General features: G+C 38.4%; 3 protein-coding genes across 9 annotated transcripts in view; 1 reads left to right on the top strand and 2 right to left on the bottom strand.

Moving 5' to 3' along the window:
- LOC106522993 (periphilin-1) overlaps positions 1-4677 on the bottom strand; it is a 13236-nt gene extending 8559 nt beyond the window's left edge. Inside the window, exons 1-5 of the mRNA XM_014016272.1 lie at positions 4418-4677; positions 4249-4355; positions 2470-2511; positions 2277-2383; positions 1922-2163 (exon numbers count right to left, since the gene is read on the bottom strand). Coding sequence (XP_013871726.1) covers positions 1922-2163; positions 2277-2383; positions 2470-2511; positions 4249-4278 — 421 coding nt within the window. The 5' untranslated portion in view covers positions 4279-4355; positions 4418-4677. The remainder of the gene's footprint in view (positions 1-1921; positions 2164-2276; positions 2384-2469; positions 2512-4248; positions 4356-4417) is intronic.
- Positions 4678-6309: 1632 nt separating this feature from the next.
- Positions 6310-12867, top strand: LOC106522979 (receptor-type tyrosine-protein phosphatase beta; the record flags this gene model as incomplete). 2 transcript variants are annotated; one of them, XM_014016262.1, is given in 11 exon segments in its annotated part: positions 6310-6449; positions 6827-6874; positions 7836-7935; positions 8024-8114; positions 8208-8284; positions 8388-8522; positions 9822-9944; positions 10714-10871; positions 10970-11105; positions 12535-12596; positions 12696-12867. In XM_014016262.1, coding segments are annotated over 10 exon segments (1059 nt in total), but the record flags the coding sequence as incomplete, so codon positions are not given.
- A 578-nt stretch (positions 12868-13445) lies between these two features.
- The window catches only part of LOC106522941 (glutamine-rich protein 1), a 15238-nt gene continuing 9619 nt past the window's right edge, over positions 13446-19064 (bottom strand). For all 6 annotated transcript variants that reach the window (XM_014016211.1, XM_014016218.1, XM_014016225.1 and 3 more), the window contains exons 9-12: positions 18642-18750; positions 16699-16847; positions 15905-15995; positions 13446-14597 (exon numbers count right to left, since the gene is read on the bottom strand). In XM_014016211.1, the coding sequence (XP_013871665.1) occupies positions 14411-14597; positions 15905-15995; positions 16699-16847; positions 18642-18750 (536 nt within the window). In that variant the 3' untranslated portion in view covers positions 13446-14410. The remainder of the gene's footprint in view (positions 14598-15904; positions 15996-16698; positions 16848-18641; positions 18751-19064) is intronic.

Raw genomic sequence — 19064 nt, 5'->3', positions numbered from 1 at the left:
ACTGATACCTACATCACATGGCACTCTTTCACCTGGAGGGAGGACATAAAAGCCTGAATTTTGCCTGAAACTCTCAGACTGAAGAAGTCTCTTGGAAGAGAGACGAAACGTTTCATTAAAGAAGAACCCGTCCAGAGGACCTATACAATTTTTTTTCCTTTGATTTTTTACCTGGATTACTGAGATGCATCGGGACCAGTGTTACATAGTTTTCATTTATTCAGAAGAAGAGCAGTTGAGCACTGCTACCCCACCACCACCACCCGCCTGGCCGTCTTCCCCCTCCCGACCGTCGCAAGTGTCAGATGCGGTTCTGAAAAGACGCATTTTAAACTGTCTCCAAACTTCAATTAATGCATAATTTAAGTTGGTTTTTAGTTTGAGATCTTCATATTAATATTGTAGTGTTATACAACAGCATTAATAGCCAATATAATTTAATCTAACAAATTTATGTCATTAGTTACCTTTAAAATCTAATTCCAACTCAAACATATTGTCAACATAATTATGGAGTGTGGTTTATTTTCAACATGTCCTGTTTCGGTAACCGGATATTTCAAAATAAAAGTCTATGAATATTTTGAAATGTTTTTTCTTTTTCTGTTATGCACGTTGCGATGTTCGCGTCTACGAAAATGGCTTTTTAAATAAAGTTTACTGACTTAGGCCTACTTATTGCTTCAGTCACTCACACCAAACGCGTTTTGAGCATCAGGGGAGTCAGGTTTACATGCAAAGTCAATGGTGGAACATGGACATGCGGATCAACGGCTCGTCAGTGCGCAACTCCCAGTGAAACTCGTTTATCTGATAAATTAATTATGAATTAATTATCTGGTAAGCATGATGTGCTCTTGCTCTCAGTAAATAAAGCAAAGCTACTTTCTTTATTTCATCTGCCATCCACTTGCAGAGGAGGCTCTGGACGCGCATCAAGAGCAATTTTGAAGAGCGTCTGACTGACATCAAAGTGCACAAGAGTCCAACTTGAAGGGTTTGTGTGTTTTTGTGCGTTCAGTGTGAAGTTGATCGCAGCATAATTTCTCTCCATCGGGCCATGCTTGTTTATAAAATGCATGAAAAGTGCCAAAATCACCTATATTTCCTTCAGCTTCACATATCAAATATATGTTTCACAAATCACACACTTGGTTTTAAACATTCTGCAATCAGTGTAGAATAATCTAGTCCAGGTTTGAAGTCTATGTGTTTTAGTTTTTAAGCTAAAGCAGATTAAAGATGCTCAAGGCATTGAAAACAGGTGGAATCACCCTTTAGCCATTCCTGAAAACTTCAGAGTTTTTTTCTCATAAATTTACGAGTTTTTTTCTTGAAAATTTCTGACTTTACCATGTCAGAAAATATTTAGTTTAAATGTCGCAAATTTCTGCCTTTAATTATGGAAATTTCTGATTTTTTTTTCTCGCAAATTTGCGACTTTTCAAAATAAGAGAATTTCCTGTTTTTTCTCGAAAATTTCTGAAATTAATCTCAGAAATTCTGAGTTTTTTCTCAGAGATTTGCTCCTCCTTTTTTTTCATTGGCAAAGTGGCCCTAATACGCCATCATATATTATACATAAGATCGTATTATACATGAATAAATACGGTATTTAAAACATAAATCAATAATAACTTCCTCAGAAGGAACACTTGTGGTTCAAGTAATTTAAGAAAGTATAATCTGCTTGCAGAGAGGGTTTGAGGTGAGCAACAACAGCTAAAAGAGCATTTTTACCAGTAGTCAATAAGAGGGGCAACAGAACTGTCCTCTGACAAATTTACACTAAACCCTGCATATTGAAGAATAAACTGTCTTCAAACAAACATCAAAACAATGATCTGAAAATGAAATTTGGTTTAATGAAGATTAAGACACAGGTGTGATGTAATTCCTTGTGCTAAAGACATGAACTCACCACTGTTTTGTTTGGAGGGAGAACTTCCACTGGTGCTCTCTCTCTGCTCGTGCCACTCCCTCTCCTCCTTCACCCTCTCCTCCTTCACCCTCTCTTTCTCCTGCTCCCTTTTCTTTGGCAAGATGTGGTGAGGTTTAGGCGGAGGGTAATCTCTGCCATGGATGAAGTTCCGGGGCTTCAGGTAGTGGTACCTCTGGCTGCTGAAGCCAGCTTTGTGGAATGAATGGTCATCTCTTGGGAACCTGCATTGATTGTGAGAGGGGTGAAATTGAAGCCACGTCATGTGAAGGTAAAGTTAAAAAAAAAAAAACAATAGTAATAATAATGCTCCTAGTTTTTGACCCGCCAGCCTAACCGAGGCCTGTGGACGGTCGGTCCTCCAAACTTTGGTTTGTAAGATTTGGACAACCAGGCTTTTGGTCTGGATGGGCTTCTCACTCTCCTGAATGGTCTCTTATCCTCCTGTATTGACAGTGGAAACAGTTCTTCATACATCCTAACAGAGCAGGGCTGTAAACACAATTTGTCCCACTTATGACAGAATGTACCTTAGAAGTAGCTGCAGTGCTGTCAGTGGGCCTCTTGTCAGTCTGTCGAGGAAATGTTTAAAAACAAATATTTAAACATTTGTGACGACTTCCTGCTTCCTGCTTTGTTCTGTGACAATAAAATAAAGTTGTTTTTCGCTTTTTCTTTCACATAATGCGAGAACAACCACTTCATACTGTATCTTGAAAAGAAAGTAATTGTTTTTCTATGTGCAGCTGGAGCTTCAGGTTTTTATTTTAATTTTATTTATTTAATTTTATTTTTTTACAAGAATCAGCAAACCAAGTTTTGTAAAACTGTGCTGGTTTAATGCTGATTAGCCGTAGCGGCCATCTTTAAAGGCACAGTGTGTAGGATTTGTTGTTTTCTAGCGGTTGAGTGGTTGAATCATCCTCCCTGGTCCTCCCCCCACCCCCACCCCCCCGCTTCCAAACACAAAGGAGTTGCTACGGTGTCTCTCAGGTGTCAAAAACCTTTGATAATTCCAACCACGATGTCTACCAGCAGCTTCAGGGCTAGTGATGTTTCAAGTGGTAAGATTATGAGCTTTAATAAGTAAAATTATCCCAGCTACAATGACAGACAACAAATATTACATTTATAGTATTACAACTAAAACCGTTTTTGACGCCGCCACCGCAGTTTGTCCTTCATGAGCCTTCGTAGAAAAGATGGCGGCTGCCTGTACTGGCGACCCGCGACCATGGAGATATAAACAGCTTTTTATAAGGTAAAAATAATAAAACAAGGTCTTTGTCTGCAATGAGTAGACATGTTTTTTTTTTTATATTGTCATTAGTGATTATCTCAATTTTGGCTAAAAGAATTGACAAAATCCTACACAATGTGCCTTTAATTGTAGTGGCTCCAAAAGTAAATCTACTTTAGATGTATACTCCGATCCATAAGTATTTAAAAACTGACACAATTCTCATCTTCTTGGCTGTAAATACCACAATGGATTTGAAATTAAATGAACAAGTTGTGCTTTATCTGCTTTAAGTTGAAAGTATTTACAACCAAATCAGGTGAACGGTTTGAATTAAACCAGTTTGTAGATGTGCCTTAAACAGGAACCATTTATGAAACTTTCCCTGTTTAATAATTAAAAAGTTTGAGTTAGGACTGATAATTTGTCCCATTAATACGGGTCCCTTATTTTAGCGTTTCATTAAAATCATGCCAGTGGTTAATGAAAAATTGTGCTAACAAGACAGTTGACTAAAGTGATTTTTTTACAAGATATTGTTCAAACTGTTAGTGCTCAGAACATGTGTTGGGGATCAGTCTCAGCACAAAATATTATGTCAATTGCTATAAAACTGACTGAGTTATAGCCACTTCTCTGGTTTTCAAAGTCAGCCAGCTGTGGAAGCCATCTTGCATTGGGTTAACTCCAAAAGTTAAGTCTTAGCAGATGTGCATCCATTGATTAATTTTGGCAAAGTTCAATGAAACTCATCCAGTGGTTCAAGGGATATTTTGCTAACAGACGCAACGCACAAGTATCACCACTCGTCTGGCTGTGGAGCTCACCAGCGCCCCCGTGTGTTCAGTTGTTGCACTTTTTATTCTGCTGACTTTAGTGAAATTCTTGTCGCTCTCTTTTCGTTAACGCGCCTAATTAAGGCTGAATTAATACAGGTGCTAATTAACGCAGGCGCGTTTTGTTAGCCACACACTGCTCACGTGCGGTCGAGGAGTTCACGCACCGTTTTTTTTAATTATTTCCTCGTTCCTGTGTTTACGGCCTGCCATTTTTCACCTTTCCTACCTACCTGTGTGTCTGAGGCTCGTGCATGATCCATGCTCGCTCCTGAATCTTTACGACCAGTCCAAAACAGCAGGAAGAGAATGTGGACCTCTTTACTTTCACTCCGTCTGGCTGTTAAAAAAAAAAACTTTAAAATTCAACCTTTCTGTCTGTTTTTGTCGTTTATCGGTTACCTGTCGGACTTCATCGTGCGCCCGGAGCTTGTTTTAAACCCAGTAGTTGGCTAAAGTGGCCTCACACAGAGAGGAAAGCGAAACGCGAGCATTTTCTGCAGGTTATTGCGCAAGAAAGCTACACGACGTGTTTTACTTCCTTTTCTCCCCCAGCTGTCCAATCAGCTTCGGACTGGGCTGATAAGTTTTTATCAAAAGTGAAAGTACACAAAGTGCAGTGCAGCTGCTGCCACACCTTGTTGTGTCTTTGTCTGCTGCGTTTTGAACCTGTGACTCAAAAAAAAATGGGCACATTACTGCTGCCTTAAACCTGTTTCTGCAGCTCAGCACCTTGAACTAACTTGTACCATATGGAGTTAAATGGGTGACAGCTTACATTGATATTGAAAAAGAGATTTGACATTGAGAAAAGAAACATTGAAAAATAAAACATTGAAAAATAAGCATTGAAAAGATTTTGGCATTGTAACTTTAAAATGCCAAAATCTTTTCAATGTTGTGTTTTTCAGTGTTTCTTTCTTCGATGTCAAATCTCTTTTTCAAAATCAATGTAAGCTGTCACCCATTTAACTCCATAGTACCACCTGAACTGGTTCGCATCGATGGTCGTCGCCTGTTTGCCTTTATTGGGAGTTAACAATAATATGGAATTAACTTTAATCAAGTCTGTTAGCAAAATTTCTCACAAACCACAGGACGGATTTTGATTAAACTCCCAGGACATAATCATTAGGTGTGTCTCTAGCTGATTATCATCTGGATTCAACACAGTCAAAGATGGCCTCTACAGCTGATCAACTTTGGCAAACACAAAAATGTCTACAACTCAACCAGTTTTACAGATATTGACTTCAAATTTGGCGTGGTTATAGATGCGTGTAATCCACAGCACATACTCGGAGCAATACAAGCTGTGTGAGATTCTTGTTAAAAACGTCAACATTAGCTATCAGAGTCAACTCTGTTTGTCTGATAGCAGACTATTTCAAGAACCATTGGAGGGATTTGGTTAAAACTTTCAGGAAATAAGCATTAGAGGTCGATCTTCAACTGAGTGGGCAGTTTTCTTGATGGAAACCAAACAGAATAGTGGAAAGGCTGTTTTGATGCTTGTGCATTGAATCACTTAAAGGGAGAGTATGATGCAAAATCAACTTTTTTAGCTTTATATCATGTTAAAAAGTCATTCCCTCATCAAAAACATGCCCAGAGTGTTGCTTTTACTCATTCATGCTTGTTTGAGAAATCCTTGAACCTCCTGTGGTAGCCATATGGAGCTGCCTAAATGCTGGTACAAAGCTCCGCCTATTTGTACAAAGCTCCTCCCTGGAGCTCAGTCTGCAGCTGAGCACCTGTCCCCTGAAAGGCATTGTTTGAAAACATGCTGAAATGGGAGTGTTGGAAATGGTAGGAGGTTTTTAAAGAAACAGAGGCTAATTTCAAGGTGTTTCAAAGAAATGAAGGTAACATTGTTACTTTATTGTGGTGTAGATTTGAACTATGTGCCTGGAAAAGATATAATGACCCACCCTTAAAAATACAAGTCAAATTGTTCAGACGTGAGACAGTATTCTTTTATAAATAACAGTCTGTTGTCATAGTCAAACATGGTGGCGACAGCATCAGGCTGTGAGAATATTCTACCATGAGTATTTGGGGGAAGATGGAAGCAAAGATAATCTATCTATCTGAGCATGTTTGTTAAATTCCTTACAAACTGTCCACGTACGCTGCTCTGAAAATCTATCCAGGGAAGACTGACTTCTTGTTTTTTCCTAGAATTGAGAACACCTTGTAATAAAACAAATAATGACTCGGGGAGTACAAAGAGGCTGTCAGGTTTGTGACATCCCTCCCCTTGGGTTTTATGTGTTTCACTCCACCCAGTGTCTCCACCCACCTCACTCCTTTGAGCCTGGACTCAGTCAGGAAGTATCAGCAGAACCTTGACAACTTTAGGATGACTTAAATCAGTCCTCAGATCCTGCTTCTCGCCCCACGAAGGGCTTAAATCATTCATCACTTTATTAAGGTAAGCCTGAAACAGACATGTAAATACTGAAGCCGTTCTGTCTTGTTGGTGTTTGAGGTTGGGAACCTGTTGGAGCAGGTTTACTTTCTTGGCAGGTGGCATGTAATTGTTCTGAGTGAGCAGTGAGTGTTGCCTTTAACACAAACTTTTTCTCTTATGAGGTAACAGTAAGGATTAGATGGTCTGCCAGTGAAGTAATTTTAATAGACTTCTGATGAGAAGATCAAATAGGTGTTCAATTTATAGGAGGAAGACAGATAAAAAAAGGTAAAAACAGACGATGTTATTCCTCACTCTCTGGTTTTCATGTTCCACATAGGATTTTTTTTTCTCACAATCAGCGCTAAAATCATATCTGCAAGTTTTGACTCTCCCAGCCAGGTGCATGTTGAAAGGACAACTCAGTCTGCAGGAAAAGACATGGGGTAAGGCCGACATAAACGTTTAATATTCTGACAAAGTTTAAAGTGTTAAACTAGTCATATTCTTTTTCTTCATTGAAACAAACTGTCTTATCTTAAACTGTATGTGTTTCGCATCCAGTGACAAATATTGTATATTTATTGCTCAACACCAACGGAGATGGTTTTGTTCATGTTTGTGGGGTATTAACAAAATATCTCATGAACTAAAGGACAGCTTTCATTGAAACTCTCAGAAAGTAATCACTGACTGTACATCAGCTTTTGGAGTCAGCCCAGTTAAAGATGGCCGCCACAGCGAACACAAAACTAGCTCTAACTCAGTCAGCTTCACAGATATAATACTAAAGGTGCTAAAGCTGAAGTTTTGACCAATGTAGTTTTAACTCCATCCTTTCTAAAGATGATGCTTTAGTCTAAAACTGGGGGGATGAGGCAGTGGTGCAGTGGTAAGGCAGCTGAATTGGGGACTAAAAAGATACAGGTTTAACTCCCGGGACCCGGCCATGCCTACGTGTCATGGTGTCCTTGAGCAAGACACCTAATCCCTAGCACAAATTTAATCATCATATGGAAACAAGCATTGATATAACACATTATTATTTAAAAAAAGGCAGAGGGCAACATGTTCCTTCAAAGAACCTCAGCTCTTTAATTAGTTAATATCTTTGACATGCAGTAGATGTACTACTGTGGATTTTAACTGTATAAATTTGAAGTTCTTGTCAGTTATAAAACCTATTAACGTTTCCATTTGGCACCACAGTGGATTTAATATTTAGCATTGTTGCCTCACAACAAGAAAGTCTTGAGTTCAAGCGCATGCAGGGTTGGGCCTGGGGTCCCTCTGTATGTAGTTTGCATTTAGGCCCAAGCTTCCCTTGAAAAATGGATCTATGATCTCATTACTGAAATCCATGACATTCTGCACAATCATGTTATTTTATTTATTTATTATTTTCAGGATGGAAACTTTCTCCAGATCTCAGCTTCAGCAGGAGTTGAATTTGCGATGCTTCAAATTGGCCGCCAACAACAACAGAGGCTTCAAACAAGAGTTCGGGGTAATTAAATCTGAAGAGGAGAACGGACGCTTGGACCGAATCTTTAAAATGTTTCTTATCAAGTGTTTCTGTCACCGTCTTTCTGCAGGAGCTGCACAATGTCGGCAGAGATCTCCCTGCCCGAGCAGGAGTCTTGGAGCCCAACAAAGAAAAAAACAGATATTCTTGCATTTTGCCATGTGAGTTCAACGCTTCTCCTGTTATACCTACAATATACTGCAAGAACACATCATAACATTGAAGACACTTTATTTCTCCATATGTGACTGTAGATGATCACTGCCGGGTCAGGTTATCCATTCAAAACCTAGACCCACATTCAGACTACATCAATGCCAATTTTGTGCCTGTGAGTACGATTTCTCACTCTTTTTTTCTTAACGTTGTGCTTCATGTCTTTTTTTACTTTCCATTCGTTTAATCACATTTTCTATCTATCTGTGTGGTTTCAGGGTGGGGGATCAGAACGAGACTTCATCTGCACCCAGGGTCCTTTGCCAAACACCATCGCCGACTTTTGGAGGATGGTGTGGGAGCAAAATGTCAGGATAATTGTCATGGTGACAGCTCTGCGATACAAGGACACAGTGAGACACTTTTACTAACTTCCATATTCCTTTTTTTTATTATCCTCACTAAAACAAGTGTAGTATATGATCTGATTAGACTTTTTATTAAAAACATTTGTTTGTTCAAGTTAAAAAAAACATTTTGAATGGAGTATAGCTCAGGTTCTTTAGCAGCATCCAATCAGAAAAAACTATTTGTTTCCTGTCTTTGTCCAAACAATCCACCCACCAATGACTTGAAACCTGACCACACAATAACAAGTTGCACCATAATGATGATTATGTAGCAAAAATAATAAAAAAATAAAATAAAAAAAAAGCTGAAACAACCGTGTCGGAAGTTCGTGTACTCAGACAAGAAACACTTTCTGTGAAATCACGTGTTTATGTTTTTTGTCGCTCACTGCCAAAGCTGAGGGTGATCATATGTTGGCCCGTGTCTGTGCATGTCTGTTACCAAAATATCTCATGAACCACCAGATGGATTTGAATGAAACTCTGAATATAACCACTGGATGAACATCTACAACTGTTTACCTTCTGGAGTGAATCCAATTCAAGATGGCTGCTGCAGCAATGCCGTCTTGGCAAACATCAGTTTTACAGACACTGAGCTCAAGTTTGGTTTGGTAGTAGCTGGGACTGATCCCCAACACATACTTTGAGGGCAAAACATTGCTTAAAACACTTTAGCATTAACTGTCTGTTAGCGAAATATCTCATGAACCACTGGAGGGGTTTGAATGAAATCTTCAAAAAGTTATCAATGGATGTGCATCTAGAACTGATTAACATTTGGAGTCAATTCAGTTGAAGATGGCACTGAGAGCTAAGATATAACTAAGTCATTTTAAAAGAGATTGAGCTAAAGTTTGACGTAGTGGCTCAGCGTCATGCCCAACACATACTTTGAGCGCTAACAGATCTTGCAAGATTGCATGAGGTTGCGCACATCAGATTTGACTAAAATGGCTGCAACTCCATTCTTCCTTATTATAAAATGATCCGAGTTCAAAACAGGCATGGAAATGGGCAGGCTATAAGTATTCATTGTTTCCTTTAAAGAACTTTGGGTCCTTTAACTTTTTCTTTCCTGCAAACATTTCTGCAATCTACAAGAATGTTGTCAGCATTCTCCCATGATTGCAATCAATAAAAAAAAAACATTAAGCAGACTTTGTGGAATTGTGGTATTTTAGTTATTTTAGTGATTTATCCTAAACTTTATCAGTTACAAAATCAACAATAATTTTTGAAGAAATTTTTTTTTCAAGCACATAAACTCACTTTAACTCTATGTTTTCCGTGTGTGTGCAGATTCTGTGTGATAAATACTGGATGATGGATGAGGGGACAGCTTATCACGGGTCGCTTCAGGTGACGACTGTAGCTCGGAAACAAGGTCCGGATTATTTTATCACAACCGTTAACCTGCGACAGGTGAGTTACAAGCACTTTCAGACTTATGTAAGCGTGCCCTTACACTTTAGACCAGTGGTCCCCAAACTACGGCCCACCTCTCCATTTGGTCCGGCCCCCAGAACAATACCAGAGAGCATTTAGTTTTTTTTCATGTATGTGTATTTGTATTTGATTATAAAGTTGGACTTTTGCAATAAAATGTTCCTTAGTTATGAACTATTTTCATTATTAACTATTATTAGTTAGTAACTATTTCATACTAACCCTTCTGCGGTCTGTGCCCCTATCTGGCAACCCCCAGAAAAAATCCTAAACCCGCCCCTTTCAAAGAGAGAACAGAATAATGGTGAAAAGATTAGGTAAGAGAAACATTGATTCAGAATGCAGGGTATTTAAGCTGCAGTGGACAAACAATTATTTTTTATTCATCTGTCAAGAGGCGGTAGCGGTATTCAAAGAATACAATCTGCGGGACACTATGAATCCCATCACAAAGACAAGTATGACAGCTTGCAAGGCCAAATGCGAGCAAACAAACTCTCAAAGCTAAAAAGTGGACTGTTAGCTCAGCAGAATACATACTGTGAAGAACCCAGAGAGGGTTATTTGATTGTGCTTTCTGGAAAACAATAAATTTTTACATTTAGGCACTCCTGCAATAGTCACACTTTTTTTCTGTTACAAACTGACTCCGACCCCCCGCCAGAGAAGGGAAAAGTTATGTGGCCCTTACAGGAAAAAGTCTGGGGACCCCTGCTTTAGACTGATGGAAGTGTTTGTGTTTCAGAGAGACAGCCCCATCGACAGGATAATCACACACTACCAATACCCCTCCTGGCCAGACTGTGGTGTCCCAAACCCATCTTCTCTCTGTGCGTTCACTGAGCACATCAGGCAGCATTTAGAAGCCATTCCTCGTCTGGGACCAGCTGTGGTGCACTGCAGGTGTGAACCCTTGGCTTTACAATGCAGCACCGTCTGCTCCAGGAAACTCCTTTTAGCACCGCTCTAACCAAGACACTCCTTTGGCTTTTGTGATCCAGTGCAGGCGTTGGCCGCTCGGGGACGTTTGTTGCTTTGTTGTGGATGATGCAGCTGTGTGTCCGAGGGATCACACCTGACATTAAAGCCGCTGTGAAGGACCTGCGACTGCATCGAATGTGGACAGTCCAGACCCTGGTGAGCTCATCTCCTATGATGAAAAATAATAGTGATGTATATATTTTTAAATGGACTTCAAAAAGAAGTCTCTGTACGAACCACAGAACTTGTTTGTACATCAGGTTGTTGTAGAATACAAGGTTTAAATACAAGATCAACAGACATAAAAATGTTTGATTTTGAAGGAAAAAAATTAAAAAGCTCCTTCAATGTCTCATTGATTTTACATATCAGGCAGAGGTAGGTACATTTTGTATTTATACAAAATGTAAAATTTTAACTCTAAAGCACTTTTCGTTAAAAAAGGCAAAACTTTTAAACTTTATGTAGTTTATGAAGTTTCCACTGAAGTTTATGATCGAATCCTTTACTTCATGCACTCTCTCAACTAAGATTCTTTCTGTAGATAGTTTAAAACAGGAGTGCCCAAACATTTTACCTGACAGGGCCAAAATTAAATAAAACTTTTCCCTGAGAGGGCCGAAATTAAAATATCTGAGGGCCATGGGCCAAATGCAACAAAATAAAAAATACAAATACTTCTTAAGTAAAGTTGTCTTATTTTTTCATTAATAAGCTAGCAGCCAGTGTGGTTGCCCACATTCCTTTTTTTTTCTTTCAGTCCATGGACATGGAGAAAATTCAATGTATGCTCAGGCAGCAAGGGCTCATGGGACTTTTCATAATTTAAAATTTGAGTATATGTGGTCTTTTAAGGTGTGCAAATCTATATATGGACTTAAATCTAATCTAAATCTCTCTTGTAGTTACTTGTATTTTATATTTAATCTTAACATAATTACAATCTAATAACCAGTACAACTGATGGTGGGCTAAATCAAATGGCTTGGCGGGCCAATTTTGGCCTGCGGGCCCCACTTTGGTCACCTCTGGTGTAAAATTTTTTTCTGGTTCCCAAAAATCCTACAGTTTAGTTTCATTATCATTTACAATTTATCATTAAAACATGTTTTAAAATTTAGACACGAGCAGCACAGGTTAGTGTTTAATACAGTTGCCTCACAGCCACAAGGCCGAGAGTTTAATCCTTGGTTTGGACCTGGGATCTTTCTTGTTCGAGAGTTTTCTCTGAATACTCTGGTTTCCTCCAAAATCAAAAACTTTCTTGTTTAGTCTTTGTTCAGACCTCCCCTGCAAAAGAGATCTCACTGAAATTTGCCTGGTTAAATATAGATGAATGGGAAATATCCCACAAGGTTTGTCATAATTAGGACCTATTTTTGTTGGTATTATCTGAAACCAAAAACACATTTTAGACACTTCAAATAGGTCTTTAAGATACATTTAAAAATGTGGATATTTCTAACTTAATACCTCACAATATGAGTTACCTTGAGACAAGTATTTGGGTACATATAGGTTCATCTGTTTTTCTATTTATGAATCTGTGTTGTACTCAATGTTCTCTGCTTTTTTGTGCCCTCAGGAGCAGTACATGTGTGTTCATCAGTGTCTGGTGTACTGGCTGAGTGGAGGATCATCACTGAGGTAAGAAATGTATATATAAAAATATCAATAAGACCTCCCATTAAGCAGTCACACAACTGAAACATGACATCTGACTGGGTGGTTCTTCTTCCCCTACAGCCCACAGACCCACAGTAATTACCAACCACTGAGCTCGTCAGGACGAGAGGACCGATCGGGGAGGAGGAGACGGCACCAACGACAGAAATCAACGTCAGAGCAGCAGAACTCACTCCAGATTTTTAATCCCGGGAACCTGCTGAGACGACTAATGCCCTCCTTATCTCAGCCAAATCAGACCTAACCAAACTCCTGAAACAGAAGGATGTACGCAGTTCATGCCTTAACAAAAAACAGAAACACTGGACTTATAAAGAAAAGACACTTTCATGCCCTTATCCTTCACCTCCAATGATGGTGAGACTGAAGGAAAATAAGTGTCCGACATGACACAAAAGCCCTGCATGCAAAAAAAAAAAAAAAAAAAACCTGACCTGACAACATTCAGATAAATACTTATAGCAGACAGCAGTTTGTGTTGGAACCAGAAGGAACTAACCTGCCACATCAAGTCTGACCTGTTAGGCAGTTATTCATTAGAAACGAACACGTTTACACAGGCACTACTGCAGATGCAGCACTTTTCAGCAGATAAAAGAAAAAAAAATCTTTCCTGATAAGATATTGAGTAAGTGCAGCTGGACTGTTTTTCCATCTTTTAAGTTTGTTTACTTCCATTCATAGTTGTGAGATGACTTTTATTAAGTTTTTTTTTTCTTTGCCTTTTTTGATAAATCATTGTGTATCACTTTATAGAGTTCAGGCTTTCAATACTCAGGATGGAGAGTCAACATAAAGACAGACACATGGTGAAGTGGCTGTACAAAAGAAGGTCATGTTTCAAAAACACACAGGCACTGCTGTTCGCCTTTAGATGACTGAAAACCATTACAGTTCACAGAGGAGCTACAACTTTTGTACATTATAGATCAATAAGGGCTAACTCCCAAAGACTTTTCAGTTCTCGTAGTACAGCAGACACGTAAAAATACAACAGGTGAGTCTTTTCAGTCACCGATTTCCTGAAGAGCAAAAGGAGAATCCTCCACCCTCCACTCGCCACATCCAAGTCACGAGGCAAGTGCTAGTGGCTGTGGGTTAAGTGGTGACAGGGCGTTACGACCGAGTTCATGGAGTATTTAGGTCCTAATGTGATTCGACGCTGCAGGGATCCAGAGGAACCATTATCAAGTCCAGAGATCAGTGTCTGAATGAGACGTCAACTCAACGTAAAGAAAAGTGAAATACCAAGGAAAGAGAATTCACACAGCTAGAAAAAAAGAGTTTTTCAAGCCTTGGATTGGCTTCTAAATATGATTTAATACCACCGAGGTATTCACTGTGAACTTAACTGAAATCACAGAGAATAGAGGGGGGGAAATGTAATAAAAATAAAATAAAAGCATAATAGCACAAACCAACCCTGATGCAAATATATACGACATATTTTTACAGGTTAAAACAAACAACAAATAATTAGTTCACGATTGGTGAGGCAAATCAACATCTAAAATAACATTTAAATTAGAGCTCAGGTCCACTAAAAATAAAACGATTAGACACGTCATCCTTTGGCCAAAAACAAAACTGAGTGCTCGCCCAAGACAGACAAATCATTCTCCATATCTGTTGTATGTGTATGTACAGTCAGAATGAATAGAAACATATACACGCCACCCCCAAAAACTCCATCGAGGGGTGAAAATAGAAAAGTGCTCGTAACGAGCGATCAAAGGCTTGGTGAAAAGGAAGAGTCTGCTTTGTTCCTGGTGCGACTAATGCACGCTCTCAGACATGTTAATGGCTTCCTGGATCTCACGAACAACAAGAATGCGGGCGAGCATCTGGTCCAACTGCTCTTTAGGGATTGGCTGCGCCGAATACCAAATGGGACTGTTGGGAGCCACCACAGGCTCAGGAGTCAGATAGAAAGTGTCATTGCGACCTTTAGCGCTCTGCGGGCTGAAAGAAACACAAAGAACATTGTGTGAGGATATTTTCAGGATGCTCCTATTAATTAAATGTCAAAGGATTCTGTCTGCCTACACAATCTATTATAAAATAGTTTTCATTGGGAATAAGGAGAGGTGAGAAAGCACAGTTTGAGTTTTATTCATTTCTGTCATTTTAGCCACAACATAGACCTAATATTCAGGACTGATTTCTGACTCTGATAATTACTAGTGACAAAGTTGAAAAGAGAGATTTACATAACTCTATGGTCACTATATGAGCAGTAAGCTGTGCCATAAGTTGAATCATATCTAAAAACATCTAAAAATCCTTTTAATCTTTACAAAAAGTAAAAAAATTACTGCGTAGTTGTCAGCATAGCCTCCACATATATCTATAAACAAAATCTATTTTAGGCAATGGTTCTATCAAGGCTCTGATGTTGTGGCTCTTAAGCAGATTTTTATTAACTCAATCATTTAGCAGACACCAAACAACCCAGAAGATTAAATCTTCCTTGGCTCCAATAGTTGCTTATGTCATTTAAAAAAAAAAGTTATTCACCTTTTAGAGAAAAGCACAAAGAAAATTTCTTCACAGTCAATGTTTTTGGTCAGCTGCTAAGCAACAGTGTTCTCTTACATTAGTGCGGGGTGCAACAAGCTCTCTATCTCTCATGTCAATCAAACTCTGAGTACTATTTAAGGACAAACGCTTCTCTTGAGAAAAATTTAATTGTGTCATCGTCACAGAAAGGGCAGCTAAGGTTTAAGTATAATTTTTTTGTTCCACTGACAGCAATGAAAACCTTTGTACCTTCTATTGTGGAGTGAAACTATGAAATACTCTAAACATTTACAAGCTAAAATTTTTAAATGACAACTCTAATTTAAATGAAATTGTTAGGAAACTGTAAAATAGCAAATTAGCATAATAAATATTAGGTCAAGAGGATTATGTTTCTACTATAAAGAAGCTATTAGATGTTGCATGTGCTGTATATATGTTAATTTTATTATATAAAATATCTAATCTTATGCGTGAGTGTATGTTATATGATTATAAACAAATCCATGTTTATATACTCAGGAATATTTGCAGATTAAGTACAAAACATTGGAAGGTATGGGGACAATCACAATTCTTCTTGCAGCTCTTTTTGAGCCTTTTTAAAAAAATTATACAAAACAAATGCATAAAAAAGGACTTAATTTCCCTTGCTGGATAACCTTTGCTGTTATAATATTGCTTTTTGTGTGTTAACGACCATTTTAAACTAAAGTTTCTATATAGCTTAATAATAATTTTATGTTCACCATTTAAAGAGGTAGAAATCATAGAGCTTGATAGGACAGCGCAGCGGGTTCTCTGGGTCCTCCACCTGTTCCGAGTACATGTCATCTGTCACTGAAAGGAAAATACAAACAAACAGTCAGTGAAGCCCAATAGTACAGTTCAATATTATGGTACAGTGGAGCGTTAAAGCTCAGCTTCTTTGGTTTGAGGACATGCCTAATGTTTTTTTTTTTTGGTACTACCTCAGCCAAAGTTTCAAGTGAGCCATCCTGGTACCATTTGGTTGTGTGAAAATATTGCAGACCGCTGACTGGTCAAAGACAATCAACACTTGTTGGTGTGAACAACAGCGACTCTGCAGTGACGCACACAGTGACCCACTTACTTCTATTATTAAGTCATCTGAAAGTCTGTCACAAACTTTAAAACACAAATCATGATTTTGTTGATGCGCAGAGATCGCACATGCTGCTTGTGACTCATAGTTGAGCTTCTTTATTAGTTGTGAGAATTGATTTACAAGATCTGTCTCCTTTTTTATCCTCCACTGACTGGAGTTGAGCTCTGTAGCTCGGTCATTATTTAAACTTTGTACTAAAAGCCTGTCAACCACATTTTACTTCTTTACACCCTCAAATTGAAATCGTTTTGAATGAAAATGTCAGATAAATGTCAATACAACAATCAAACAAGAATTTTGAGTTTCCTACAAGTTGCAGTAATGAAACAATGTGACTCTACCAAAGTCAGAGTGTTAAACAAAGCAGAAGAGCTGAACCAAACCATAAACAATAACATTATATTGTGACATTACCTTTTTGTCCTATAAACCTCTCTGTTGACTTCAGGTATCGGATGCTGGTGCTTTTGTCTTTGGGATTGTTGGGACTCTTCCTGGTGTGTCTCAACACCTTTGAAAAAGCCACTTTTAGATGCTGGTCCACTGTTTTCAGGTGAAAATACCTTTTAAAAAAACACATATCAATCACAATGCACAAATAAACCAGTTGATGCTTTCTTAATCAGTTTACTTTTGGAGAAAAGTTCAAGTCAGTAAAAAAAGAATGACAAAAATAAGGAGCCGTTTACTTTTTCATTCTTTAAACAGCTGGTTGAAAACAAAAACACAAAATTTTGTTTTTGCTCAAACCCCTGACTGGATGCAGTTCCGCTCCGCACTCCGCAGTAAATACATAACCACAGTATTTAGACTGTCTGCGAAGGTCAACAGTGTGAACAGCAATCCAGCAAAATCAGATTTGATCTTATTTTTGCCAGACGCCGGAGCAAATGTGGAGTCGATCAACAACGATCACATCGCAGCAGCAGGAAAAGGAGCAAGCACATCATCAGTATTTTCAAAATAATGTCAAAAAGATAGGCCAATTTTGTTAAAGTCCTAGCTATATTAATAAATATACGGGTATATTTATACACATATGCCGTTAAAATGTATCGTTCCATTTGGGAAACAGATGGCAACATGCAGCGTATGGATACACACAAAATACACATGGATGGTTTCAAAAAGACAACAGTGATGCATTTTCAACTGTTTCCAGTCTGGCTTCCCCAGAATGAATTGTTTTTGGTCTGATTTCCACATTTATACTCTATAGCGCCATCTGGCATTTCCTGCACATGCTTCACAAAGCAGCTCTGTGCTGTGGAGCGGACGCAGTATATATTAGTGTGGAGATGCATGCTGGCAAACTGCACAGCGGACCAGAGCAGAACCACATGCAGTGTAAATGTGAATGAGTTTTTTTCCCCGGATATAGCGTAAAAACTCACTTGTGTGTTGTATAATTACTTTAGAGCTGTCTACTGCTTTTTATACACTGAAATGCATCAATGCATTCCGATGTCAAAATTGATGCACAAAGCTACAAGTTGGCAGGTTTGGGAATAAACATTTTATTGGCTTAAAAAAAAAACAACAGAAAAATGTTCAAAGATTAAATACATTAATTACTACCCAGTTTTAATAAAACATTGATTCCTATATGGCTATATTTACTAACTGTTGAAAAGGCTACAACACTTTTAAGGCCACTTTTCAGACCATAGTTCCGCAATAAACAACATAGCTCCCCTTTACAGCTCATTTGTTATTCACAACACACAAGATGATTCAGTAAGATCACCAGACTCCGTGCTTTCATAACATGCAGCTGGGATCTTAGAACCAAAGGGGGTGTGGTGTAGAGACAGTGCTTGGGATACCAGTCCAAAGTTGAACTTTATTTTGTATTAGTGAAAGAAGTTAGCCATTATTGTTCCCAGTTTTTCTTGGAATGATCTTCTTCCTGGTTGCTGGTCATTACTGCATCAAAGCTGTCCAGTGATCCTGGTTTAACCTTTAATATCACGGCTATTTAAACTTGGACACTACCTTCTAAGACAGATCAAAAAGCGGAGCACCTCTGACCCACTATTTTGTGTCTACACTTTCAGATGATTGCCAGAGTGTTGAAAATACACACAGATAATGGACTGAAAGCACATATTATACTATTAATACTAAAAACTACAGTGTTTTGTACTTTTCATGAACAATGATTTGTCAAACTGGTAACAAAAGCTTTAAACAGTTTCATTCACAGTTGAACAGAAATCAAAATAATATATATTTTTAAAACACTAAAGAGTATAAACCTATTCTTTCTGACTCATAAAGTGAAATTATGCTTCTGGAAATGAGCACTTAGGCTCTTTAAAAACAATTTACTGTTATTAGAGTGCCGTGGAACTTACTTTGTGTTGAAAAACATGAGAGTTGTGAGCAGAGTTGATGGAGAATGAGCACCCAGCTGTTTGCACTCCCACAGCATTTCCTCTGTCACATGACTGGGGATAACATAACCTGTAAGTTGAGGTAAAAACATGTGATGGAAAAAAAACTGAATGGTAAAATCAAAAAATCTTGCATGCTGCTATACCATCTTTAAATAAAGTTGATTTTAGACAGTAAATAGACAAAAACATATTACAATTATATGACGATGGTTATTCAACATAAATCAATGAGAAGACTATAAAAAATTGCTTTCCACCGTGCTGCGTACAAAAATGTAGCTTCATTCAAATAGCTGCAATGTACCCATCCATCCATCCATCCATCCATCCATTTTCTTTCGCCTATCCGGGGTCAGGTCGCGGGGGCAGCAGCTTCAGAAG

Source organism: Austrofundulus limnaeus, unplaced genomic scaffold, assembly GCF_001266775.1.
Source record: "Austrofundulus limnaeus strain Quisiro unplaced genomic scaffold, Austrofundulus_limnaeus-1.0 Scaffold3, whole genome shotgun sequence".
NCBI lineage: Eukaryota > Metazoa > Chordata > Actinopteri > Cyprinodontiformes > Rivulidae > Austrofundulus > Austrofundulus limnaeus.
This window is presented reverse-complemented; position numbering and strand designations above follow the sequence as displayed.